At 39.0% G+C, this 26122-nt stretch overlaps 3 protein-coding genes across 4 annotated transcripts in view; 2 read left to right on the top strand and 1 right to left on the bottom strand.

Annotated features, from left to right (window-relative positions):
- Positions 1-875: 875 nt before the first annotated feature.
- oxsm (3-oxoacyl-ACP synthase, mitochondrial) lies at positions 876-3813 on the bottom strand. Its single transcript, XM_073463163.1, has 2 exons — positions 2625-3813; positions 876-1455 (listed from the first exon to the last, which is right to left on the bottom strand). The coding sequence occupies exons 1-2, from the start codon at positions 3614-3616 to the stop codon at positions 1053-1055; spliced, it is 1395 nt and encodes a 464-aa protein (XP_073319264.1). The 5' UTR covers positions 3617-3813; the 3' UTR covers positions 876-1052.
- A 261-nt stretch (positions 3814-4074) lies between these two features.
- Positions 4075-14191, top strand: ngly1 (N-glycanase 1). Its single transcript, XM_073463556.1, has 12 exons — positions 4075-4231; positions 4737-4851; positions 4960-5187; positions 8776-8938; positions 9038-9257; positions 9567-9688; positions 10183-10328; positions 11105-11215; positions 11309-11494; positions 11927-12112; positions 13284-13461; positions 13547-14191. Exons 1-12 carry the CDS (start codon positions 4131-4133, stop codon positions 13720-13722), a joined length of 1932 nt encoding a protein of 643 aa, XP_073319657.1. The 5' UTR covers positions 4075-4130; the 3' UTR covers positions 13723-14191.
- A 378-nt stretch (positions 14192-14569) lies between these two features.
- top2b (DNA topoisomerase II beta) overlaps positions 14570-26122 on the top strand; it is a 30495-nt gene continuing 18942 nt past the window's right edge. For both annotated transcript variants that reach the window (XM_073463140.1, XM_073463139.1), the window contains exons 1-4: positions 14570-15056; positions 17072-17236; positions 20365-20455; positions 22474-22537. In XM_073463140.1, coding sequence (XP_073319241.1) covers positions 15015-15056; positions 17072-17236; positions 20365-20455; positions 22474-22537 — 362 coding nt within the window. In that variant the 5' untranslated portion in view covers positions 14570-15014. The remainder of the gene's footprint in view (positions 15057-17071; positions 17237-20364; positions 20456-22473; positions 22538-26122) is intronic.

The raw sequence follows: 26122 nt of genomic DNA, 5'->3' as shown, positions 1-26122 counted from the left end.
TCCACATCTTTGCAAAACTGTTTTGCTTTCAAAATTTTTAATGCTGGACTAACACTTGTAAGAGACTATTTTTTTTCAACCTAACCATGTTGTCTACAGGTCAACTTAAATGTAATATTTTAAAGAACTTTTTATCTTATTCAAGCACTGCATATGTACATTATAAATCAGAGTCGGAAACACTTTATAGGTCCTCTAATAGGGAATTAGGGAAATAAGGAATGTCATTTATACATGTGGCCTGTGAAAACCTTTGCACAGGCCACATATATAAATTACATTTCCCTATAACCAGATATAACCATAACCATATACCTACATAAAAGCTTAACAACCATTCACACCTGGGCTCACCTCACCCTAATGACTCACATGAAGGTCGATTGGACCAACGACCCACAAGTGGCCCTAACGACTCTGAAATTCAGAGCTCATGTGTCCTTAACGACTCTGTAAGGACACTCCCACACAGAGTTTAAAAGCCTGCAACTCCCCTCCAGTTAGTTTAGTTAGAACTGAAGAAGCCTATTGGATGAGAGGTGAAATGTCTTCAAGAAACTGAAACACGTCCAGTTGACTACGATACAGCACTGAGAATTACCATGACCTGGATGACTGAGAACCTTCATCAACATCATAAATGTAGTTTTTCACACAGAAGAGTGCTTTTTTTCAATTTTCAATTCAAATTTAAGATGATAAATGACTTTTAAGGCCTAATATTTATAAAATCGGACCTGCATTAAAGACCTGCAGACACCCTGAACCCAGCTCCCTACAGAATCAGCCATGTCCAGCCACTGAAAAGACCCTGACTGGGCCTGACCATATGAAAAAAAAAAAATCAACAAACAAACAAACAAAGAAAAAACATCTGGAAAGACAAAGTTTTTATTGCTTTTCTCAGAATTTTTTATTTTTGTAGCCTGTCATTGAAATGTCAGATTTTTTTCTTTAAATCAGTTCATGAGAACAAAACGGTGCTGTTCAACTGGGAAACATTCAGTCAGTGAATCTCTGTTATAACACAGATAAAGAAAACAGACCACTAATCAGATGCTGGCGAGACACAGTGTGGCGTTGGTGCCACCAAATCCAAATGAGTTAGTAAGTGTGACCCGTCGGCCGTGAGTTTGCCATGGCTGTGCTGTGCATGGAACATAATTCAGGTTGAAGTCTGGCTCAGTGCGGTCCAGGTTGAGTGTTGGGGGCAGGACACCGTGGTAGCAGGCCAAAGCTGTGAACGCTGCCTCCAGGGCTCCTGCGGCCCCCAGCAAATGTCCTGTGGCTCCCTTGGTCGAGGAGACAGCAAGGCTCTCAAGGTTCTGCTGGAAGAGCCTCTTGATGGCAGCATTTTCCGCTGCATCACCCAAAGGCGTGGATGTGGCATGAGCGTTCACATATGTCACATCTGCTGGAGAGATGCCAGCGTCCCTCAGGGCTGCAGACATGCATCTGTAAAGACAATTAAAGGATAATTACAGCTTATTATTATTACAACTTTGATGTTACTTTACAGTAAGTTTTTTTTAAATAGTTTTTATTGTATATTAAATTCTTTTGTAAGATATTTCCTTTTTTTAGTCTATTTATAGTCAAGTAATTGAGTAATTGTATTCAAAAATCGTGATCTCAATATTGACCAAAATAATGATTATGATTTTTGCCATAATCGAGCAACTCTACATTTGTTTGCTTTTACAGCCTCGAACTGTTTAAAATGGGCTTAACCCAAGAAAATAAATGTTGGAAATGTAACAAAACAAAGTCGGCAGATTTCTAAATGTTCTGCGGGATTGTCTTGTTATTGATGAATGGTTTAAACAATCTCTACCAGAATCCCCACACGTGTGTGGGATGTCAGGGGATACATCTCTGATGCCACCAGGGCTGAGCTGACAGTAACAGGTTTTACTAGCAGCTAGGCTTATTTCATGTAAGTGGAAGAGCCCACACAGACCAGAGTGTACAGAATGGTTTACACTCAGGATGGAAAATTGAATTGACACAGTATATAACGCCCAATGAAAAACTAACCAAATCTGACAGAATTTTCCAACATACATGAAGGTTGCAAGATCTTCAAGGTACTAGTGAACAGAGTATAAAAGGAATATTGGGGAGCCCTGGTTGTTTTTATTGTTTATATTGCCGTCATCTGTGCTGCTTCGTTTCTTTTATCCCCCTTTTTTACTGTGCCCAGAAAATACATTTTTGTACTGTCTGTAAATAAAAAATGAAAAAAAAAAGCAGATATTGGAGGAAAGTATGAATAAATAAACATGATGTGGCAGAGATGTGTTTATGTCCACTTTTAATTGATTAGTTTTCAAAGATTAAATCAATTGGCAACTATGTTGATTAATCCATTTAATTTTTTAAGAAAAAATGTGAATGTCTATATTTTCTGGTTTCTTTCCTCCTCTATGACAGTAAACTGAATATCTTTGGGTTGTGGACAAAACAAAACATTTGAGGACGTCATCTTGGCCTTTTGGAAGCACTGATCAACTGAACAACCATTTTCTGACATTTTATAGACCAAATAACTAATTGATTAACCAAGAAAATAATCAACAGATTAATCGACAAAGAAAATAATTGTCAGATGCAGCCCTATTTACCTGAAGGCTCCATCTCCATCTGCAGTGGGTGCAGTGATGTGGCTGGCATCCCCTGAGAGCCCATAGCCCAGGACCTCTGCATAGATCCTGGCTCCTCTACTCACTGCATGGTTGTGCTCCTCCAGAAGTAGCACCGCAGCTCCTTCGCCCATCACAAATCCCTCTCTTTCTGGGTGAAAGGGTCTAGACGCCTGGGTGGGGTTGTCATTCCATTTGGTAGCGAGGGCGCGTGCCCTGGCGAAGCCTGCTATTGACAGAGGCCCCACACAGGATTCTGTTCCCCCTGTAACCATAGCAACTGCATCCCCATGGGCAATGAACCTGGTGGCATCGCCTATGGCGTGTGCGCCTGTGGTGCAGGCTGTAGACACTGCATGGTTGGGACCCTTCAATTTATGTTTGATACTTATGTGCCCAGCAGCCATGTTGACAAGGATGCGAGGCACAAAGAAGGGACTGACCTTCTTGTAGCCCTTTGCTTGGAAGGCAGCAGAGGTGCGAGCGATTTCATCCAGTGACACCATGCCCATGCCAACAGCCACCCCAGTATTGAGCTGTTCCTGTGGAGTTTCGGGGTACCACCCTGAGTCCTCCAGAGCAAGCTGAGCAGCTCCGAGGGCCATTACAGTAGCAGGTGACATGCTGTTGATCTCCCCATGAGAGGCAAACCTATCCTCCTTAAACTGACCCTCCTCATTCCCTCTGGGTACCAGTGCTGCCACTTTACATGGAACTGTCTTGTACTCCTCCGAGTCAAGGGCAACAATCCCACTCTGTCCTTTAATCAGGCGGTCCCAGGGCAGTGCAGTCCCTGTGCCCAAAGGAGACACTAACCCTATGCCAGTAATAACAACCCTCCTTCTCTGCTCTCCAGAACTGTAGTGTCTGGACTCTTGGTTTGGACAAACACAGACGCTCTTTTGACGAAGTGCCCTTATGTACTGTGGTCTCAGATGGAGTTTAGTCAAACAGGATAGTGATAAAGCAGACATGATGTAATCTTTGTCAAGTTTGAAACAGCTAGCGTGTAGCTTTGTTGAATCCCCTCATAATATCAGAGGAATAAATATACAAAACCGAAGGTGAAAAGCTCTCCAGACACAACTGAACTTGAGTCTGTAACTTACTTGGCCTTCAAACTGAGCTGTCAATTATGAAAACATTCATGAGACGAGAAAACGAGTCCATCCTTCAACCTGCTTGTAGCTAAGTTAGGTAGCATTCCTGAACGCCAGAATCATTTAAGTTGTAAACATTAAATTTAAAATGTGATTAAAGCGAAAGAGAAAGAAACAGACAGTAAGGGTAAGGCTTCACCAAACAAAATTGTGGTGGTACACAATTAGCTGTATACAATGTTTTTAAAGCTGCAATTTATATATTCAGGCGTTGAAAAGTCAGCTAACCCCAGGACCCAAAACATCTATTGGCCGGCAGCACTTGTAGCAGCACTGTTAGCATTAGCTATCTGTGAAAACACTTCGCGTCTGTACCAGGAAAAGCAGTATGGCGGTGTCACCAGCAGTTACGACGTTATGTGAAAATCCAAATGAAGTCTTTCTAGACGCCGCCAAGTTGTTACTGACATATGCGGACAACATTTTAAGGTAAGGTTGAGAACTTACGGCAAGAACGCAATGTAACGCTACTAGCGGTGTGTTGAAATGTGATGTGTCAGATATATGCTGAGATTGTATTAGAACTTCTCTGTACATTATAAATAAATCACAGTAGTACTAGTAGTAGCTAACATTGTGTCTATGGAGCACCCGTACATGCCGCTGTTGCAGTTAACCCATACTGTCAAACCAAACTACGTTAAGGATATCTGACATTTATATGTGTCCTTGTGTATCAGCGCACGCCCATCCGAAAATCCTTATCTAACTTTAGGATCATTCGCAAAGGTGTTCTGGTTAATTCGGCATGTGAGCGACTAATCAGGAAGTAGCTCTAATATGCTGTTGAGCGAAGTGAAGGCAACACTAGTTATTGTAATGACACCGATTTGTTATTTCCTTGTATTTGTCCCATTTATGAGCACATGACTAAACATGTTCTGATTTGTAAGTCATCAGTGTCTTTGAAATGCATGATGTCACCTCCCAACAGGTATCCCAATGAGGAAAAGTACAGATCGATCCGCATAGGCAATCCTACTTTTTCCACCAAGCTATTGCCCACCAAAGGTGCTGTGGAATGCCTCTTTGAGATGGGATTTAAGGAGGTAATTAAAGCTAGCATTCATATTGTTCCACTTGCTTCGTTGCCTCTTCTATTTGGTCATCTGTCGTCAGCCTGAGTAAATATTCTAACCTCATGCTCCTCTTTTCAGGCTGATACCCACCTGGTGTTCCCCAAGTCTGCATCAGTGGAACAGCTAAAGCGCATCAGGGAATCCATAGCAGCAGAGAGGGATCAAAGGCTGCGTGGAGGAGAGCCTGTCCAACCCACTGCAAGCGCTACTACGGCCTCGGCCTCAGCCTCAGCCTCAGCACCAGAGAGCTCTGCTGCTGCCTCCAGCCAGTCAGATACACCATCTCCACCACAGCCATCATCCTTGGTAAAGATGTGCTCATCTTTGATCTAAATGGCAGAAATTGTGATTGAACATCTGTAGTACTTAGCTATACATAACTGTAGCATGGTCACAGTGGACATAAGGCATCTCAATTTAATTTGCTCAATTTTGTTTGCTAAGATCATTTTTATACAAGATGAAGAATCTTCAGGTCCTCCATAGATCTGTCATCTTAATAATTAGAAACCCCAATTAATGTCAGTTAACTAGATAAGGAAGGGTGGCATCAACATGGCTCCACACAGAAGTGCTGATTTGTGGCCACAGATCTCTAGAACAGTAAATTAAAACGATTTGTTTGCTTGGTTTTAGTTAAGGTCGCTATTGATAAGGAGTAGCTAGAATGATATACTTTGAATTTGAAAATTATAGAGAAAAATTCAGTCGAGCCATCTTTTTAAGGAGTCTAGGAAATTTATCAGGGTGGGAGGGTGCGTCAAAAAGTGGCAGTGTAATGTATTTTTCTTTTTGCTGAAGAGTGGGTCTTTTATATTTTTCGAATTGTTGCAGCGGATGGCATTTGTGTGTTCAATGACAAAGAATATGGCCCTTTCCCATAGGTATAGGACAGTTATCCTATTTCTGCTTCAGGGCTTTATTTTCCTTTTATAAATTTATATTCATAATTCATGATAATTCAGATTACTTGTTCTGTCATCATTGTCATCTGCTGCTGACAATGCTGTAAAACAGAAAAGCAGTAAATCGTTACACTGAAAGAGTGAGAACTTCTGAATGTTTGTCATTTTTGCTTAAAAAATGAATCGATTTATTGATTATCAAAATAGTTGCTAAATATTTTTCTGTTGATTGACCAATCACTTAATCGACTTATCATTTCAGTTCTGTAAATTAAGATAACCTAAGATAATCCTTTATTAGTCCCACAACAGAGAAGAAAGTACTTAAAAAGAAGAATAGTATACAAACTAGAAGTTAAAGGATTATACAGTTTATAGCATCTCATCACCTCATTCAAATTACTGTTGCTGCCTGTGCCAAGTTTCTTTTTTTTTTTTTTTTAACACATATCTTTATTGATTTTTCAGTCTTTACACAATTCCCCTTCCTCCCCCCAACCCTGAACTGGAGCCAACAGTTAAACAGCATGAAAAATGACATTTCCTTTGAAAAATTAAAAACAAAAATACAAAAACAATATACCGTACATCTGCCTGTCTTCTAGTTAAATTTTTTACATAATCAATTGAAATAAATAGGCACAAGTGAGAGAAAAAGATGGAAAAATTAAAAAAAGAATAATAATAATAATAAAATAAAATACATAAATAAATAAAAATAAAAATAGAGAGAAACATACATGCAGTATATTCAAAATATATCTATACATGTTTTGTTTTTTTTGTTTGTTTGTTTTAAGGAAAAGGATAGTATTTCTGTATGTATCATTAAAAAGACAACAAAAGCGTATAATAATACAAAACCGACATAAATAAAATAAAATAAAAATTAAAAGGGTATCGTCTTATTTAAGGATTTAGTAAGTCAGGTCTTGATTCCAAAAATATGATAAATGAGTTCCATATGTCATGAAAAATGTGGCTTTTTTGTTTGATTATATATGTAAGTCTTTCCATCGCTAAGCAAGAAGAAAGTTCATTAATCCACATATTCAGAGAAGGACAATGAACACTTTTCCAGTGTCTGGCTATAAGACGTTTCGCATGTAATAAACAAAGATTTATCAGCTTATACTCGTGTGTTTTCAGGGCCAGTGTTTTGGGTCTCAGGCCGAGGATACAGATCTCTGGGCATGCAGGGATTTTTTTATGTATTATAATGGAGATTGTGTCAGTTATTTTTTCCCAAAATTCTTGTAAGTGTTTGCACTTCCAAATACAGTGAAATAGGGTTCCCTTCTCTGTTCTGCATTTTATACAATTATCAGGGATATTAGAATTAAATTTATTTAGTTTTTCAGGAGTTATATATGTTCTCATAAGCCAATTGTATTGGATCAATTTCAATCTGCTATTAATAGATAGTGTTTGCGCTTGATAACAAGCTTTTTCCCAATCGTCTTCAGTGATATCTCTTTGAAGATCCTCTATCCATGCCCTTCTTTTGTGATCTGAAGATTCCAAAGAAGTTTCTGATAATGTCTTGTATAGAGTTGAGATCTTACCTTTAGCATATGGGTCTGATGTTATCAACTTTTCAATAATACTTAGGGGAGGACATTGATATGATTGCCACCTTGAGCGAATAAAACTCCGTATTTGAAAGTATTTAAACATATGAGTTTGAGGGATCCCAAATTTTTCTTTAAGATTGTCGAAGGACATGAGGGTGTTATCTGAATAAAGATTTATGATCTTATTTAGACCCAACTGTGCCCAGAGTCTGAACCCACGATCCGATTTACCTGGTGTAAATAATGAATTGCCCCAGATAGGCGCAAATGGTGATAATCCTGATGGCATTTTGAACATTTCCTGTGATTCATGCCAGGCTATGATAGTGGATTTAACAAATGGGTTAGTTGTGTTTTGCTTAAGTCTTTTGAGAGAGTCAGAATAAAGATAACTATCTAATGTTAGTCCCCTGGCACACTTTTCTTCTATTTGGATCCACGGTAAGTTGGGAGCATTAGAAAACCAAAAAAGGGCTGATCTAAGCTGAGCTGCCCTAAAATACCATAAAAGATTGGGTAGCTGGAGCCCTCCTCTTTCATATGGAAGATATAGTAGTGTTAAGCGAAGTCTTGATCGTCTTTTGTTCCAAATGAATTTTGTAAACACTTTCTTCATATTGGAAAAAAATGTTGGTGGGGGTGTAAGGGGGATCGATTGGAATAAATATAAGAATTTAGGGAGAATATTCATTTTAATAATATTGATTCTGCCAATTATTGTAAGGGGAAGGTTCATCCATCTATCTAAGCTATCATTCACCTGAGCAACAATGGGGTCGTAATTACATGCCTGATTGACTTTATAGCCTGAGAATGATCCGAATTGATCAATTAGATTAAGCAAGACAGGTATTGTGTTTTTCAGGTCTGAAAGATATAATAATATATCATCTGCAAATAAAGAGATCTGGTGTTCTATTTCTGAAATATGGATTCCCTTTATCCCTGGGTGATCTCTGATTGCTATTGCCAGGGGTTCAAGAGTCATCACAAACAGCAAAGGGGAGAGCGGGCAACCCTGACGAGTGCCTCTCGACAGACCAAAGGATTTTGAGATTAAATTATTTGTAATCACTTCAGCTGATGGTTCACAATAGAGTATTCTAATCCACTGACAAAATTTAGGACCGCATCCAAATCGACAGAGTACATCAAATAAGTAAGGCCACTCGACTCTGTCGAATGCCTCTGTGCCAAGTTTCTCATTCAGTGGCAGTCATACTCATTTATTTAGCAGCTTTCTATTAGAAAATGAAAGAGTGGTTTAAATACTCATCATTTGTTATGTCTACTTTTGTATTATTCTTTCTTTCTTTCTTTCTTTCTTTCTTTCTTTTCAAGGAAAATTAATAATGCTAGGGGGGTCCATGTTTTTCATACAAACTGAAATATAACATTTCTCTTCTTTCTGTCAGGAGAGCAGTATGAGCTTCTTTGTGACTCTCCAGTCAAACTTCCAACACGTGATGCTGTATGAAAACCCTGAGCTGCAGCAGAAAGCCAGGAGCATCATCCCTCACCAGCAGCTGTCCTCTGCTGCTCAACACAAACTGACAGAGGCCAAAGAAGCTGACCCAGGTGAAGTCCTGACATTCATTCAAAAGAATCAGATGTGTATTTGGATCATATTGTATTCATTCCATTCATTCAACTGACTGACTTGCCTTCCTGTTGTAGACTGTAAACTTGCAATAGAAGACTTCTTGGTGCTGGAGTTGCTCAGATGGTTCAAACAGGACTTCTTCTCCTGGGTGGATTGTCTGCCCTGTGGCCGCTGTGGAGGCCCGACCCAGAACGCCAGCTCCCTCAGTGCCTCTACTGATGACCTCCGCTGGGGAGCACAGCGAGTGGAGAACCACTACTGTCAGAGCTGTCGTTTCTCCACCAGATTTCCCAGGTCTGTGTGTATGACATGTTGGCTAGTTCTTACTAGTTCAGGACCAGTTTTTGAAGTAAGATTAACATTTGAATTAAGGTTCAGAGTTAAGTTAGTTAAGGCAGTGATATGCATCCTTTTTCACTGCTTATACATTTCATTGTTGATTCATTGACTTTTAGTTTGCAGTATTCACTGTTAATGCATTTTAAATTGCTGAAAAAAAACAGTCATAAAGAGTATGAATGAATTTGACCATAAAACACATGGAAAATAATGGATTGCCTCCAGTGACGTACATGATTGTTTTCCTTGTACTGTTAATTCCAGATACAACAATCCTGAGAAGCTTCTTGAAACCAGGAGGGGCCGATGTGGGGAGTGGGCTAACTGTTTCACATTGTGCTGCAGGGCCCTGGGCCTTGAGGCCAGATATATTTGGGACAGTACAGGTATGAACATGACTGACAGACGTGGCTCTTGCATTGCTCGATTCTGCAAAGAGAAGCAGCAGATTACTTTCACGCATGTGTTTGACATTTAAGGAAGAAATGTTGTTGACTAGACGTCTGAATACTATCAGGAGTTATTTTGACAAATAATTCTCAACTCAAGGTCAACTCGATAGCTTTCTCAAGAGCTTTCAGCCACATCTCATTGTCTTTATGGTCTCAATTCTTACTAATTAAGTTGGTTCACTTATCAGGACTAGTGCTGAAAGGGTCAGTCTATCTATCAGTAAGTCAGTCAGCAACTATTTTGATAATTGATCAATCCAGTATTCTCTGGCTCCGGCTCAGGAATAAATTTAACCTGCCCCATCTTGCCTGAACGAACTGCTGTTTCGTAATATTCTTCTTAAGGAACCTATTCAGGAGCTGTATAGGTGTACGAAGTGTATGAAAGGCAAGGTGAAATCACTTGTGTTCTCTTTGTGTTGTTTCAGACCATGTGTGGACAGAGATCTACTCTGTTTCTCAGCGCCGTTGGCTGCACTGTGACTCTTGTGAAAACGTCTGTGATAAGCCTCTGCTGTATGAGGTCGGCTGGGGGAAGAAACTGGCCTACGTTCTGGCTTTCTCTAAGGACCAGGTCAAACAAATAGAAACTACATGCTGCTGTTACCATCACTTGTTCTTCTCTCTTTGCTTTTAACTTCAGGGTTTTGCCTTACTGTAATCTTGTTTGTGGGGTTCAGTGAAAGCAACTGTCAAATGAACACCAAAGTATTCATCTTTACCCCTTAAGGCCATGATACTTCCATTGCCTTAAAGCTTAAAGATAGTTACATTTTGTAAGTATATTGAGTGCAACTTAAATCCGAGGCCAACTTATTGTATATGTGCACATTCTTAGGCAATAAAGCTGATTCTATATTTTACTTAATATCAGCAAATACCATGATAAGATTAAAACCAACATTGATATCTACCATGTCTGCTGCATTCAACCCCAAGCCCATTGGTTCATGTTGAAGATGTCACAGATCTTTATACATCCCACAAATAGATGGTTTTATTTTTAAAAAGACAGACTGAGTAATTTCCCTTAAACAGCTGGTAGCTGTGGTTTAAAAAAAAAACGTTACTCAAACGGGAAGAAATGGGGCATTTTTGGGGACTACTTGAAGCTGCAGATTGATACACATATGAAGTGATAGTTTGGAAAACAATGGGGCTCTATGGCACAATTGAATAAGCTTTTTCTGACTTTGGTCTTCTCATTGGATTTGTTGACAATGATAAGAAATATCAACAGACTTATCCTTGAAGATAAAATGATAACCTGAGATAAGGTTTCAAAAATTGCTGAACGTTTTTAAGATATTCATGAACTTCAGCATGTGTATGTTTGCGGGTCTGATGCAGGTGGTTGATGTCACCTGGAGGTATTCCTGCAAACATCCAGAGGTTTTGACGAGAAGGACCAGGGTTCAAGAGGCCTGGCTGCTGCACACCATTAATGGGCTTAATGCCTCGGTAAGTCTGAACCCTTTACCCTGCATTGATAGACTAATTGCTGTGGTGACTCTGATGGTGGTGAACTGCCTTTCATCTGCTCTGACACTGAAGAGGCAGCAGTCCTTGAGTCCAGACAGGAAGAAGCAGCTGACGGAGAGGTTGCTTGTCGAGCTGGTGGAGTTCATTTCTCCTAAGAAACCAAAACCAGGAGAGCTGGGCGGACGCAACTCTGGGTCTCTTGCCTGGAGGTTAGCACGGGGGGAGACTAGAGGGGCCGATACAGGGACCTCCACACAGGTACAGTATACAGGCATCCATAAAAAGTCTTAAAATGTCTTAAAATCAATTTTATGAATATAAGGCCTTAAAGGTCATCAGATAGTCTCATATTTAAATTGGTCACTACAGATAAAAGTATCTTCTACTTTGTCCCATGATTGAAAATCCTTAAAGGAAAACAAGTTTATTACAACATTGTAATTTGTTATAGTTCTGTTGGTTATAATAATGCTGTATTTAGCATTTAATGGCCGAGATCTTGGAACACAGTGATGTCCCTACAAAATAGGTAACAAGTATAGGTCCACCTAGCTAAAACTAATACAGTGGTCCTGCAATTAATCCTACCTTTGTGAGGGTTATAATGTTTGTTTCATATTTACACTATTGGTCCCTTATTTTTGTAACGTGTGTGGGTGTGCATGTGTGTGTGTGCGCGTTTTTCCTCAGGATGCAGGTTATGTTTTTACTCCTACTGAAAAAGAGAAGAGTGACAGGTTATTGCATGTGCGCTACAGTGCCAGCAAAGACCAGTACTGTCGAGTGTCCAACAACTCTGAGGTCATTCAGAGCTGGGATCAGTGTGTGTTGAGGAAGGAGTCGGTCTTCAGAAAGGTGGAGGATGACTGGCAGATGGTATGTATAATCATTTTTGATTAAGAAACTATATTTTCCAGCAGCTTCTAATTCATTGCAATCCTCCTTTTTGGTGATTTTTGGTTGACTCTTGACCGTCCTGACGAGTTTTCTGTCAGCAGCAGGTGATAGTTTGTGTTTTCTTCCTGATCGTGTCAGTGACATAACTGTGCCATGCACTTTATACTTATAACAGTTGTTTGTACAGTTGATCTTGGGACCTGTAACTGCTTTGAAATGGCTCCAAGTGACTTTCCTGACTTGTTCAAATCAATAATGTGCTCTTTCTGATCAATGCTGAGCTCCTTAGACTTTCCCATTGTAGTGTTTGTGGCTGAGTCTCATGGCTGTATTAAACAGCCCTATTAAAATGGGCCCAGAGAAGTCACCAGCTGTTATCAATCAGAATCACTCAGAAGTTAAGAGGCCATGCTACAAAGAATATTTGATTCACATAACTTTCTATAATCACATCATTGATCGTTCAAGTTAAGAGTTGTAGAAATCATTGGAACTCAAGACTGACATGATATACATGTTCTTTACAATTGTATGAAAACTTTTGACCACGACTTTGTATTTACTCAGGTGCAGAGTCGCTTTAAGCTGAGTGCTAACAGCATGCTTACCACATCCACGATGTTAATGTGCACAGTGACAATGCTAATATGGTGATGGTAAACAGGTGTTATCTTTTTTGTATTTTATACCATAGTCTGGTTCAATACTTGATTGTGATTGGCTGGAGGTTGTCATTTAACTTTTGATATGCGGACACCTCTGGAATGCCTCAAGTAGTTCCAGTGAAACTGGATTGTTTACAATCCTGAAGTAATGTGCTACAGCCTGTATTTAAATGACTGGCATTGGCATCAGCTGGTTGCAGACACCTCAATGTTTGAAATAAATAAAAAATCTGAATATTTTATTTACAACACAAAATGTAGTTCTTCAACCCACCAGTACAAAAACAAGCACCTACAAGCAAGATGCTGCCAACTATTTTGTAAACATGACTATGATTAGCAATATATTGGAAATATCTCATAACACAACCTGCAGTGATGTAAATTTACATGGCAATGTAAGAAATGAGAATAAACATCCTTCTAAATACTGTAACAACGTGCAACTGTAGGTGTGATGACCAGACTGTCTTTTCTTTCTTCAGGTGTACATAGCTCGGACAGAAGGCTCATCTATGGGAACAATCAGCTGGAAGTTTGACTTGGCTCCAGCGGGACTAAAGATAAAGTCTGTCTCAGTCATGGCCAGTAGCCAGACCTTCCACTCTGGGAAAGTCTGTTGGCACTTGCAGACAGGCCAGATAACTACAGAGTTCTCTGGAGGTATGGATATGCAACAAATAGTCTAAATATGATTGTGTAACATGAACCCTCCTAATAATATTCTCTCCTGTGTTTGAACCATTAGATGGGAAGATGCAGTCGTTCCAGAGTCTGTCTGGCTCCTCAGAGATCACTGTTGTAGCAGGACTCAGTGATGGAGAAGGAGAGACGTCATGGCAGCATGCTCAGCTCTTCAGACAAAGCTTGAAGCAGACAGAGGAGCCTTCATTTGAAATCCTTATCCACTTAGAAGATGTTTAACAGTTGTTTTACTCAACTAAATTAGACCCCTTATTCTCTTTCACTGTTGGCTGCTTTGACAAGTTCAGAGATATGTTTGGATGATAGTTTTGTCTGACAAATCAGTGCAATATATAAATTTGTGTCAGTCCTCCAAGATGATTAAATACAGTATGTATGGCCTGATAGATGAATGCGGAATTGATTTTTCTACATAGCACAGAATACAGATGTTGTCATACATTTAATTATTTTTTTTCTAATTGACTAAGGGCCAAATAACCTATGGGATGTGCAGTCTACAATATACCTGTAATGAATTTGAAACATATAGCCATAGTTTTTGTAACATTTGCCTCCACCGTGAATGTATCTGTAATTTGTGATGCATGGAGATATTCAACACAGCGAACTGGTTGATGCCCTTGTCGGCTCAGGTTGCTCGAGTTCTCCTGCCAGTAATAAACTGTAATTACTGGTGAGTTTCTCATTTGATACTCGGCTGTGGTATTTTAAAACATTGTCATGCCTACTAATATCCATGTATATAATTATAAATGGAAGAAATGAATAGAAAAATAGAAAAAAATCCATGGTGGTGTAATAAAGATATTTCGCAGTCTGGTAGTCGTCTAATACAAAGCTATGGCAAGGTAAACATTCAGTTACACACCGTCAGGTCTGTCAGTAAAGACGCTGAGTGGACTTTTGCCGCCATCTTTCGTTGAAAAACCAACACCGGCCACTTAATGTTGACATTTCCTATTGGTCGAAGTACCGGTGCCTTTAAAAAAAGCAGCCACCCAATTGGCCGGTTCATCTGCGAGACGATTCGCCGTCTATGTTGCAGATGGAGGAACCGGACAGCGGGTGCTACTGCTGTTAGCTAGTATTCGTTTTTTATTTCTAAATGAAAAGTATTTAAGTATATCGTTTTCAGAGCATTTCTTTCAAACTCCTATTTTGTTCTGTCAAGTGTTCACATGAAATTGTAAACCCATTTAGCGCATGCGTTTTGTACAGTATTTATTTTGCAGTAAGTAGCCCGGTTAGCATCTTTGTTGGAAGTTTAGGCCTACTGTGCCACCGCTTGTCGATTTTAACAATAGCCGCGATACACTCCCCCTCCTCTGCTTGTTTTGCTATATTCAAAGGATTATCTTTATAGCGAAAGGAGAAAGACCATGGGAGATAAACAAGTGTGGGTACCTTTCAGCAACTGAGACAATTGTTATGCGGAAGGACTTTTGATTTCGCCGGAATTGAAGACATTTGAAGACGTTTAAAGACCGATATTGGGATCACAAAGGAAGATGTCCAACGGCGCAGCAGGAAGCGGGGGGCTGGCTTGGATGGTAAGTTAATTTGCCATACAACAACAAACGTATGGTTTATTATCTAAATAGGGCTTTTGTACGGTCCGAAAGTGTTATGTTTACCTCAGCACCGTGAGCCGAGTAGCTAAAAGCTGTAGCTAGCATTTAAATGTCTGAGCAAGTCATCAACGCTAGTGTCTATTCAACTATCAGAATAGGCTTATTACACACCATCTAACTGCGATCTCGATTTAAATTCAGAACGGGTTTCAAAGGCTGTAACCTTAATGCAGGACCGGTTTTTACCAAGATACCAACAACTGATCGGCACGTACAGAGACTGCCATTTCATTTAGTCTCAGGATGAGACGGTACGTCTGGACTACAACAAACTAAATAATCCGGAGTTTAGCTACATCCCTAAAATAAAGACACAAGCGAACCCACTGAAACTTGACTACCACGTGAACGTTGCCTTGTTCATTCGTAATTAGTCATCATACAAAAGAACCTTACGGCCTCACATTGTTTGTTACAGTATGAATACTGTCCCTTAGCCACTAGATCCATTGTTGACCGGTGAGGACAGTGGGAGTGAACTGTTCCAGCGTGCTGCATCAGTTAGTAAATCACGTGAAAGACAATTTACTACCATCCTTACATGTTGAACTGAACTTGTTTGGGAGAATTTCCATTGGCGTAGGGGTCGACAACTCGTACAAGAGTAGCTAGTTACACGTTTGGTTTGACATGCAATTGATTATCAGCTAATTCAAGGTTTGATTATTATTCACAAAAATTATGCTCACTATAAATGATATGTCATATCTGTGATGCAATACAAATATTTATTTCTTAACGTAATGTACGGAGAAGTGATTTCAATGAGTTTAAGTTTAATTTGGTAATATCGTGAATCGCAATTATTTTGGCCAGTATAATCATGACATTACATTTACATATCTTCCCATGCCTGTTTTAAACAAGGCGACTGTAACAAGTCAGTCATTGCTTGTAGTATTAAGTATTATCTTCTTAAAATGTAGTAATGCAAGGAGGCAGTGATACCCCTTTCATACAGACATATGGTGTGGGTCTACTGAACATGTGGTAAAACAGCATGACCACTGTTTAGAGGCTTTTACCACAGGTTATATTCTGTATGTTCCACTATAGGTAGAGCACATTTAAATCAACTACCATATTTCGTGTAATGGGACAGTTAACAATTAGAAACTGTAAACATTTAGTGACTGTTATTTCAAAATGATCTACTTGTGGTGCATTTTAACTAAACTGTTATTAACATTTTTGTAGACAAAATATTTCTTTTTTTGTCTTGCATAAGAAATATTACATTTAGTACAAGTAAATATTGTTTATTGATTCTTGTTAATTGCCTTTGAATTTTTGTGATCACAGGCAGTTAAAGCTTGATATTTAACTATCCCAAGTATTACTGTAGTCTGGAATAGAGCGATAGAAGATTTTAAGCTCACTATAGTATAAACACAACACATTATCATCGATTTCTAACTTCAATGCAATGCAATTGATATTCAATACCATTTTCTGTACAAGGGGGGAAATTGTCACAACATTTAGGGCATAAAATTTTCGATTTTCATTAAATGAGTATAACAAGGCTTTAACTTGACAACGAGATGCGCCTTTTTTTCCTTGGCTTGTAGCAGAGAACAGCAGAAATACGAGCAAACAAGAAATATCCCATTTCTTTTAGAAACATTTGTTTTCTTCCCTGTTCCCTGTTCCCTTTGCTGTCACAAAGAAGAGAGTGAGAAAGTGCAGCTGGTACTGGTGTATCTATACTTTGAAAAATCATTATATTTTAAAAAAGTCAATATGTATCAATATATGGGTATATTTGGAAACACTTACCCCTATAATGATGGCCTGCAGCCAACAGGGCGTTCCCTCCACGGTGGTGAGCACTGATAATCTGCTGTCAACAGCATCAAGTCATCTTCGTGCAGGTCCAGGGGTTTTAACAGAGTTGTGTGTGCATTAATAACAAAGAGATTTTTGGCAAACAGGAGGCTGCGAATGGCAGAGGTGATACTGGCAAGATGGAAGGGTCCAAGAAAGACAAGGCAGGCTCCAAGCTGTCTGTGGAGCGAGTGTACCAGAAGAAGACCCAACTAGAGCACATTCTTCTCCGTCCAGACACATACATTGGCTCTGTGGAGCCCATCACCCAGGTAAGTCCACAACAAACTGCCTTCCATTTACTTCAGGGACAGACTGAAGAGTCCCGTACAGACACACTGTAATTCAGTAATACTACTAATTTAACCTGTTGGCTTTATGTTACAAGAGTGCCTCTGCACATTTGTCTATAAAAGTTACTCTGGTGATCTGCCAACTGGGGACTCCATAACCTTTTAGTAACATTTTCTGCAGAGCCCAGGTGTGATCAAAAATAGTCTTTAGTGGACACCTCAGCTATTTCCACTGCTCTCTGTTAGTCCTTACAGAGTCTCATTCCAAACTCACAGATATACGATGTAATCGTAGCTGTTATTGAAATCATAGTTTGGGCCAAATGTAATATCCAAATTGCAGGAGCTGCAGTTCTTTTTGCTTGTTTCATGCTTGATTGGTACAGACCACAGAAAATTTCACATCATGTCTGATCCCCCGATTGCAGTAGCTCTCAGAATAATTGCAATAGGATTTTTCATTCAGCCATAATCGTAACACATTTAAATCACATTTATAAAGCTGTGCGTACACCTGATTCTGTTTTATAAAATCCACAAAATGAATGTAGAATCAGAGACGCTCTCTAACTGCATCAGAATAGCTGCCATTACGTGTGACTGTTATGCATGGCTTTCGTCTTTTAGCTCTGTACATGTACTTTCACAGTAATACCTCAGTGATTATTATTAGATGTAGGGGGGCTCATCAATGATAAATCAATAAAGCTTGTATTGAAACTGACTTTACAAAGTGCTTCGAATTCAGGATCAAATGAAAGGATCTACAGCTAAAACAGCCTAAACAAGCAATGTAGATAAATGAGTGTATGCTGGTCTGAAGTATGGGTTAGGTGGGAACATTCTCACAGCGTGTTCTTCCTTTATAAATCCCAAGTTATGATTGGGATAAGGTGTAGTCATTGTCCTTGTAGATATTTATTGTTTATGTCCAACCCCAGGTATGGAGCTGTAGAGGCAGCTCATAGTATTAACTTTCTGATGGTGCTGACTGACAGCAGGGGGGAAGAGCTGTTAAGTTCAGACAAATAAGACGCACACACTAAATCAAACCTATAATTCAGTTTGACATGACATGAAGTGTTTGTTACTGGTGTAGGTCTATGTCTCGCAGTCTGGTCTGAATCTGAAAGTAAAACTGCTATCCCTCTTCACTGAGGAGGAGACAACAAGAAAGCTTAGCATGTTGTAGTAAACAAACTCTTTTGCAATACATAACCTCTTTTCTTGCTTGGTTTCCTGTGCTAAATATAGTCTGAGCATTGCAGCTGTATCTGTAACTGACCTGTCCTGTGTGAACAAATACAGTGCGGGACTCCTTCAAAACGGAAACCTGTTATGTATGTAAAAGTTCCTGTTCCTGTTTTGAATCTGTTCAAATTACAGATGAAAAATATCGTCAGTTTATTGAGAAATCAGTGGTGATTTTTATAATTGTGATTCAACTGATATAAAAAAAACTTAAATATTTGCTTGTTCTAGCTTTTCAAATGAGAAGAGACTTACAGGTGCGGTCAAAAGTTTACATACACTTGTAAAGAAAATGTATATCATGACAGTCTTCACTTCCAATGATTTCTACAGCTGTCATGTTTCTGTGATGAATGAGTGGAACACAAAATACTTTGTCACAAAAAACATTCATGAAGTTTGGTTCAATAATGAATTTATTATAGTCTTCTGAAAATGTGACCAAATCTGCTGGATCATAAATATACATTCAGTAATTTGAACAATCATGTTGGTGATTATAGAAAGTGGTGTGAATCAAATGTTCTTTGTAGCCTCTTAACTTCTGAGTGATTCTGATTTGATAACAGCTGGTGACTTCTCTGGGCCCATTTTGCCAGCCATTAGACTCAGCCACAAACACTACAATGGGAAAGTCTAAGGAGCTCAACATTGAGCTGACAGAGCACATTATTGATTTGAACAAGTCAGAAAGTCACTTGGAGCCATTTCAAAGCAGTTACATGTCCCAAGATCAACTGTACAAACAATTATTTGTAATTATAAAGTGCATGGCACAGTTGTGTCACTGCCACGAATAGAGAGAAAACACAAACTAGCACCTGCCTACCAACCAAAAACCACCAAAAAGCAAGTCTGCAATAAAGTAGAAGCTGCTGGAAGACAGGTGTCATTGTCCACAAGTGTTTTTCACATCAACATGAGCTGAGAGGCTGCCTTGCTCTAGACGTAGCACCTTAAAGCTCGACTGAAGTTTGCTGCTGGAAGAAAACTCTGTGGTCAGCCTTTATGCTAGATGAAACAAATATTGAGTTCAGCCACAATGAGCAGCAATATGTTTAACCCATGGTTAAACATGGTGGTGGTAGTATTATATTTTGCTTCCTGTGGATCTCTTCAGCCAGGAGAAATCGTAATGCAGTTCTATAGCGCTTTTTTTTCCCAGTCTAAAGACAGCTCAAAGCATGTTACAACACTTGTCACATTCACACAGACATTCATACACTGATGGCAGTGAGCAATTTGGGATTCTTGTTCAAGGATACTTTGACATGCAGCTTGGGTAGCCAGGGATTCAAACCAGCGACCTTCTGATTACTAGACGACCCACTCTTCCTCCTGAGCTATTGCCAACCGGATTGGGTCTTGGGTGCAGATGGATGTTCCAACAGGATAAACACACATCGAAAGTGGTAAAGAACGGCTAAATCAGGCTAGAATTGAGGTTTTGGAATGGCCTTCTAAAAGTCCTGACTTGAACCTCATCGAAAACATTTGGACTGTGCAGAAGAAACAAGTCTGTGCCAGGAAGCCAACAAATTTAGTTGAACTTCACCGATTCTGTCAAGAGGAGTTGTTAAAAATGAGCTGTAAACCCATAATAAATTCAGATTTGAAGCCATTCCATCACAGAAAAATGAGAATTGTAGAAATCGTTGGAACTGAAGACTGCCATGATATACATTTTCTTTACAAGTGTATGTAAACTTTTGACCGCAACTGTATCATTGTGTTAAAAATTTCCGGCTGAATTATTAAAAGAATAATCAATTGCTGTTAATAAACTAACACATGACTGTTTATATACCTGCTCATGGGTATGCTCTCAGTTATGATTATTTGTGTCTTTTTTACAGCAAATGTGGGTGTTTGATGAAGACATTGGAATGAATCAGAGAGAAATCACCTACGTTCCTGGACTGTACAAAATCTTTGATGAAATTCTTGGTGAGTGAATCCACACTGTTCATCTTCCTTTGACACTCTAATCTGCACACTTAATATAAAGGTTCATTTGTCATCTGAGATTGTCCTTCTGTAACTGTGATATCAAAGGCGAATCACAGTCTGCTGTTGGCACTGCTCAGCAGCATTGAACTAGGCCTCAGATGAGATAAGTTTTCATGTCACACAATTGAATTTGTGTTTTTGGGTCTGTTGTTTGCAGACTGAATGGAGACATTTGTAAAACATGTAAAATTGACTGAGAAATCCTGGTTGTGGCAGAGCTGCAGTCTTATGTTCCCTAGGAAAGAACAAGCATACTTAGTCAGCTTTCCTCAGCAAAATAAAGGTTAATGAAGCAGTTGCACATTGTATCCATTACATGTCAGTTTAAATGACTCAGTGAAATGTGGGGGTGATGCTGTGCTGGATGCCTCTGATAGTAAAGTGCACTGATGATGCTGCTCAACACCGTGCTCTCCACATGGGAGTGGTGATGATTGCTTTCATTTCTGCAGCAAATTTGGCCCTCTAAGCCTGTGTGTTTTAAAAGGAGTTGGACTAATGACACGCTTTCATTGTCTGGATATTACTGCTGACTGTGGCCATGTAATTACACAAGAGGCTCAGACCAGGGGCAGAAAATCAAGGCACAGTCACTCTCGACAGAACATAATAGAAGTTAAACCTCCCCATCATAATTTATTTCTTTTTTTGGTCACTGAATTAAACCATGTAGGCTACATAATTCTCATTGAATTACATTAATATCCACATTGTACATAGTTTTATCCAGATAGAAGCATGTTGTTGTTTTTTGCAGGAAAGGTGATCATTTCTTCTCTTATTCTTTCTTATCAATTCACGTGTTAGACATAATTTCTTGTTTTGTTTGACTAGCTGTCCAACACTCATAGATATTCAGTTTATAGTGATAAAAACATAACAACAGCAAATCCTTTCACTGGAGGGGCTACAACTAAAGAATGTCTGAAAGATAGATGACTTAAATCACAATTTCATCACAAAAGTCAAAATTGAATTTCTTTTGATTGACTATCAATTAATTAAAAAAAAAAGTTCCTGGTCTAGTGCCTACACAGTCTCCAACAATGCTGTTTTGTTTCAAGTTGTTTGAGTTTGAAATCTCGTTTTTCACCTTGGAACAATAATTTTTACTCAATGTTCACTAGCTAGCTTTTTCTTTATCTCATGTTCTCCATCAGACTGTAGATGCAGTTGGACCTTGAGTTAAAGTTTTTTTTGTTACGAAGTTAAATGTGATTTTTCTACATATAAAGAAAAATGTGATTAACAGATACAGGAGATTGTACAAGTCATAGAAGATCCAACACACTTATTTATTGGTAACATCTCTTTTTTGTGGTTGTATACACACTGCTTGATTGGCACCGGCCTCAGGCTGGACAACGTATACAGTTATAATTCTTATTGGCCGGGTGAGTTTGGTGACAACATGTAACTCCCAGCATAGCTCAACATAACTTACACCTGACCAGAGCTCTAATCAGCCAAAACAATTGAAAACACCAGTGTGAATGTGCAGGGTTGTGAATTTGACCCTCCTGTAAGGACTTACTGTAGCAGCGATGCTTTATATCCTTTTTTTATTTAGTGTAGCACTGAAATGGCAAGCAAATTATTTAGCACTGGCTTTCAAGTTAACTATCCTTTAAATCATTTATCAAGCAAAAAAGTTGGTCATTCTCTGCTTCCAGCTTCTCAAATGTCAGACTTTGCTGCCCTTGTCTGCACTGTTAGTTAAACAAGAGGAGACATTTGAGCCACATTGGAATCTGTTAAATTCTAACGAGAACTCTTTGGTATTTTCTGGCATATTACAGACTATGCAAGTTATTGAAAAATTCATTGAAAGATCAATATATGATGAAAATAATCATTAGTTGTTAGTTGTTGATAAAGTTCATTTAATATAAGCACCATGTTGGATCCTTCTGTATGTATAACTTTTTATGTTCTTGTTATTTTTTTCCTGACAGTCAATGCAGCAGACAACAAACAAAGAGACAAGAATATGACTGGCATTAAGATCACCATTGATCCGTGAGTACAGTGCTTCATGATATAATTACTAAAAACAAAGTAGTGTGTACCGTGCACTAAATACTGTATATCACCTTAACATGTTGGATTTGGACTAAAATCAATCAATCAGTCAGTCTTTATTTGTATTGTGCCAATTCACAACAAAAGTTATCTCAAAACACTTTCCAAATTGAGCAGGTCTAGACCATAGTTCTTGATTAGTTTATTTACATTAATTATTTACATTAGTTTATTTATTAGTTTAGAGACTCAACATTTCCCCCCTAAAAGTTGACCCTTTCTTGTCCCATGACCAGTGTTTCCACAGAATTTCATATAAATGTATTCATAATTATTGTGGGCTCATTACATTTTTAAAAAGCTACTTTTTGTAAGGGAAAATGCTTTTGTTTTTCTCTATATATTTTCTCTATATTATGCAGAGGGCTGTTTTCTTTATGCTGTGGATATAACCAGGGCTTGGTGAATACACAGAGGAGGTTTGAGACATGGATCCAGGCAAAACTAAAGTATAATGAGCCTGTGCTGAAATGCACTGAGCTCTAGTTTTATATGCGGTTCATCCTCACATGCCAACTGGATCCACTTCTGACTGCTTAAACAGTAGGGCTGGGTATTGGCAAGGACTTCACGATCCAATATGAATCATGATGCAATTATATCTTGATACATTGCGATACGATGCGTATTGCGATATTCCACATAGTTCACTGAAAATGTAAAAACACAGCTGAAATACAAGTTCCTGTGTAAGATCTGGGTAGTTTGAATACATCACATTATATTGTTAATGCAGCGGACAAATTAAGTCAAAACATTTTAATTCAAATTTTCCTTTCCATTTTATTTGAACGGTGTTGGCAATTTTGCACAGTTGCACACTTTTACCGAACACACTGATGTAGCTGCCATAACACTCTTGCACTTTAACTGGACAGACTGAAACAGTGGACACACTGAAATAAAAAAAAACAAACATGAAGATAAAATGCATTAAGTGTTCTTCTGTGTCACTGAAGTTATGTAGATGCCATCATAAATTGCAAAAGTATTCTTACTAGTATTAATTTCTTGTGTCACTGTCTGAACAGTGAACACGGTGAACTGAAATGTAGATCTGAGAAGTAAAGTGCAAATGCACAAGTACTCCTTATTGTCGCTATAGTGTTAACTGTATGCCTGAATTTGCTGTTTTCAAACCCCACCCATAGGGGCAAATAATAAATCATGGCAAATGACCACAGACTCAGAGATAATGCAGAACGGGTCATTAGCGGGCATGTTATTCGGCATGGCTTAATGCTACAAAGGGGACACAGCAGACATTTCTCTGCGTAGCGCGATGTTTCACATGTGATCACTCGGTTTGGTTCTGTGCCCCAGTTTAAAACACACAGTAATGATCTGCCTGGCATCCTGGTTGTTAACTGTTAATCCATCAATGAGAACAAACAATCACAAGTAGGACCAGCATGCTAGTAGCATAACAACATGGCAGCTTCGCTTTTCGGGAAGCTGATTGGCAAAGATTCCCAACATGTCGCACACACAGGGCGATGACACACAAGTCTTCAGAGTTTCGCCACACCATCGGATTTGTGTGAATGTACCAAGGACGTTTAATTATATCAGAATTTACCCGATTTTGTCAGCAGCGTCGGACATGCTGCATCCTGCTTCTCCGACTGACCCGTTCACTCTGCTGAAAATGGCAATTCGAGGCAACTAGCCTACAGGAGCGGATAATAAAGGCTATTCACAACCTGTTTAAAACATGAATAATTTCTTTCAAAATATACATTTTTTAAGCTGGATATCGATGCAGTATATTGCAAAAATAAATATTGTGATATATTGTTGTATCGATATTTTTAGCACAGAGCTATTAAACAGCAGGGTGTCCTTCAGCTGAGCTGTTGTCTGCTGTTGTATAAATTAGAGTTGTTCCGATTCTGATACCAGTATCGAAAATACAGGTATCGGTATCAGCGAGTACGTGAGTCTATGCTCACTGGAAAATCGGTTATTCTTTGCTACTCTAAAAGCTGTGTTGCCCCTGGCAACTACTGTTTTTAGAGCGGCGAAAAAGAAGTTGATTTCTTGTGAGTCAGACGGAGCTAGCAACATGTCAGCTATTTAGCAGTATTTTACTCTGGATAACCCCACCAGTAAAACGGCCACATGTTCAGTATGCAAGGCTGTAATTTGGAGGGGTGGCATGATTGTTTCCAATTTCAACACCAGCAACCTTATAAAGCATTTGAAGACTCATCATGTGAAAGAGCATAACGAAATTGCTCTCCCCAAACTTTATGAGACAGTGAGCGAACACATTTCTTGTAGGCTGAAAGACGTGTGGGCAGTCAGCTTCACTACTGACATTAGGTCATTAGGTTACCTTTGCTGAGTCTGCACACTGGGTGGACACAGTATCGCCATCAACATTTGCCCTTCAAAGTGTGGTGCTGCAAGCAAACTAGTTCTGTGAGTAAGTTTTAAAGGAATTATTTACTCCTAGATTTATTGAATTTGCTGTTGCACTACTGTTTCAAACGATTCTATTTCAAAAGTGGCTGCACTTTAAAAGTTTCTGAAGGAATTGTTATCTATTCCTAGAGTTTCTTTATTTGTTCTTTTTGGTTATGATTGGCTGTCAAAATAGATGATACAAGAATGTTGTATGGCAATCATTCTCTGCAAGGTTTTACCTGAGGCAAAAAAAATCTTCTTTTTTTTAACATGCACTGGTATCAGATTGTTACTTGTATCGGCTGATACCCAAAGCCAGGGTGTCTGGATCGGCATTGGGAAGGAAAAAAAGGTGTTGGAACATGTCCAGTATAAATGATACCATTAGCCCAGCTGCACTGAGGTCTCTGGTGCTAATGTGGTTTTATAGACATATTAATGCTCATCTCTACAGCTCCCTCAGCCTGTTTGTGGGTGAGCTTTTTTGTGTCATTATTTTGAGTAACCACAAACCTAACTGCATCACATCATATCAGACGTAGGGGGCCACTGATAGTCACAGAGTTTGCATTGCACAACTTCACTACCTTGTTTTTGCTAGAATGCAGTCCCTTCAATACATTCATGCCCAGATGCAGACCCACAACCACCAAACTTGAAGCCTACTGAATCAGGGTTAATATTGCGTAATACAAAGAAGCCATACATGAACCATGCTAAAACTACATACTAAAATGTGCATAATCATTGTTAAAATCAAAATGTCTTTAATGAAAGACTCGGTGAACAACATTTAGAATCTGATTACATATTAAACTGCGTTTCCACTGAAATACTTTCAGTATAGTAGCCTTTGTACCCTGCGCAACCCCTGGTACCTGTACCTAAACGCCAGATCTGCTGTGCATTTCCACTGTGAACAGTACCCTTAAATATGGGCGGGGTTGTTAACTGGCCTACTGCGGAGTAACCGCTTGCACTTTTCCAGCAGTAGGGAAACAACAGGGGAGTCTTACATCTTAACAAGCTTCTGCATTTATTAACTGACATGCTGTGACCTGCACTGTATGTTACTGTCCAACTGACAGTGCATACAAACTGATAACCTTTTTG

Source organism: Pagrus major, chromosome 3 (assembly GCF_040436345.1).
Source record: "Pagrus major chromosome 3, Pma_NU_1.0".
NCBI lineage: Eukaryota > Metazoa > Chordata > Actinopteri > Spariformes > Sparidae > Pagrus > Pagrus major.
This window is presented reverse-complemented; position numbering and strand designations above follow the sequence as displayed.